Source organism: Poecilia formosa, unplaced genomic scaffold, assembly GCF_000485575.1.
Source record: "Poecilia formosa unplaced genomic scaffold, Poecilia_formosa-5.1.2 Scaffold136, whole genome shotgun sequence".
Taxonomy (NCBI): Eukaryota; Metazoa; Chordata; class Actinopteri; order Cyprinodontiformes; family Poeciliidae; genus Poecilia; species Poecilia formosa.
Window position 1 is genome coordinate 1,771,541 of NW_006800075.1, and position 2,593 is coordinate 1,774,133.

Here is a 2,593-nt window from a genome sequence, read left to right on the forward strand (position 1 = left end):
GGACTAATGTTGCTCAGCCTCCTGGAGACTATAGTGGAGAACTATCTGATAGAGATGGACTCAGCATCCCAGGAGGATGCCCAGAGTGTGAACGAAGGGAATGGAAAAGACGAGCATCTATTAATCTAAACGCAGCTTACTGTTATATGTTGTTTTTTTTTTATTGATTTAATTATATGACTGCACTGCATTTAAAACAATTTCCATTTATCTGTCTCAAACTGTTTTTCAGAGATAAAGAAACGCTTTCATGGTGCATCAAAATTTGATGAAACTGCTGATCAGTACTCATCTATTCACAAAGAGGTTAGTGTTACAGCTTCCAATACAACATCTAGCTCAGACTGAACAAGAAAAATCGATTTGGGTTTGACAAAAAAGTATTGTTGTTGAGGTTTTTATGGGATTTAGCTTATCAATCAATATTTATATTTAAAACATTGAGACCGGTGCCTGTCTCCAGCAATCATTGGGTGAGAAGCGGTACGCACCCTGGGTAGGGCGACATGGAGACACACAGGATAAACCACCATGCACGCACACACTCACACCTACGGAGAATTTAGAAAGCCCAATTAACTTAACAATCATGCAAAGCAACAGTGTTAAAATTGCTCCACTGTGCTCTCTCAACAAACATGAAGGTTGAATTGTTTTGGTTTTAGACTAAACATTAGGAAGACTTGTTGTCAGTGGTTCATAGAATAAAAGAACAATGTTCATTTACTCAAACATATAACCTATAAAAAGTAAAACCAGAGAAACTGATTTTTTTAAAGTTGTCTCTTAAATTCTTTCAGAGATGTGTATGCCACTGTTAACTGTTAAAATGAATGTAGCTAAACTTGTCCGCTGACTGAATCTCTCTTGCAGGGAAGCCACAAACTACTGACTGAGGTACTCCTGGCTGTGGAAAAGGTCTCTGATGAGCTGCAGGGAATGAAAAGATCTGTGACGCTCCTGAGCAACAAAATGGAGAAAAAGCCCTGCTATTGGGCAAGAATTGCAAAAAAAATTGACAAGATGTTTACATATTTTTATGTAACAACTGTGTTTGTGTTTTTACTTGTTATCTTCACTGTGTGGCTCTTATAATCGGACAGATGGAGGAAAGATCTTAAACATGTTCACGTTGGTGCTGTATAACATAAGTGTTGATTTGGGTGCAATTTTTTCAAACAATCAGTCACTCCTATTGTTTGTAACTTAGTGATAAATTTGATGAAGAGGATTTCATTGTCTTTTATTGCTGGTTGTCATGTTTAGGTGCCATTTGCTTGACAGCAGCAGTTAAAAAAGTTCATGGGGGATAAAAGGAGTCTGACAATGTTCAGAACTGTATTAATGCAAAGTTTTTGAATTAGTTTCTAGACTAATATTGGATCACTCCTGTTACATTATCAGGTAATCTGCAGGACCCTTTTGTCTGCCGTACTGAAGCACCAGACTTAGATGCAGGACATATTCTTTCAAACTGTAGAGGGAAGTTTGATGCAATACTTTTTAGTTCAAATTAACTTAACACTGATTATGCAAATAAATAAACATCGTTATTTAATTTCCCTTTGGGATCAATAAAGTATTTTTGACTTCTTGAATCTCAAGGAACTTTTGCAAAAATGTCAGATTCATACACAGTAACAGTCTTTGTTTCATTGAGCACATATTCAGCTAAAACAGTCTGATTCATTAAAATACATTATAAAGTGATATCTAATCATATCCAGTATCATTTGATTTTGATTGGTTTGGCAGTATGATCAAAATCAGTTGATCAGATAATGCCAGTTAGAAAAAAGTAATTATCTGAAGAGGCCCAGCCACTTGCATCAAGTTAATGACTTTACTGCAATCCCTCCACCAGTGAAGTTATGTGGTGACAGTGGAGAAGGACCAGTCCCTCCAGCAGATCAGTATGGATGGGAATCTGCTGCAGCTGGCTGGGTTTTAAGAGGACAGACTGCAAAAACACACACAGAAGCATCAGTGCAGGAGAACTTCTAAAGAAATCCAGAGCAGACAGTTATAGCTCTGCAGATGCATTTAGAGTTTTAAAGCAACAAAATTGTGTATGTATTATAACTTACTGGGTGTCATGTTGAACTGTTACCCTGCATGAAAATATTCCAATGTACTTCATATTTTGCTCTACCTATCTCTTATTACATATGAAAAATATTTGTATCATAATTACTAAAAATTAAACATGTACTTAAGCAATTAGATCATATAAAAGGTCTAGAAATATTGTGGAAACTGTTTCGCCAACTCATATTTAAATAAATGTGTATAAAATAAAGGACATGCATGATTCAATTAAAACCATGAATGTGAATTTAGTTTATGACCATGAAACAACAATGAAGGGCAACTAAGAATAAACAAGCAGCCCGACAAAAACATATCAATCTAATAAAGTTTGTTGTAAATGTGTACATTTTTGAATTTGAAGAGAATGTCGTCTGATCTAAGATAACTGAGTGGGAAAAATCAATCAATAAAGGTTCATTCTCAAATGTTTGCTTTGCAACTGGAGTTTTCATATGAGAAGTTTTGGTTTAGTTACACTGGGAGGAGAAAAAAAAAAAAAAAA

At 35.4% G+C, this 2,593-nt stretch overlaps 1 protein-coding gene across 1 annotated transcript in view; it reads left to right on the forward strand.

Moving 5' to 3' along the window:
• Positions 1–129, forward strand: part of LOC107837352 (uncharacterized) — a 26,652-nt gene extending 26,523 nt beyond the window's left edge. The window contains exon 8 of the mRNA XM_016676585.1: positions 28–129. Within this exon, the coding sequence (XP_016532071.1) occupies positions 28–129 (102 nt within the window). The remainder of the gene's footprint in view (positions 1–27) is intronic.
• The last annotated feature ends 2,464 nt before the right edge of the window (positions 130–2,593 follow it).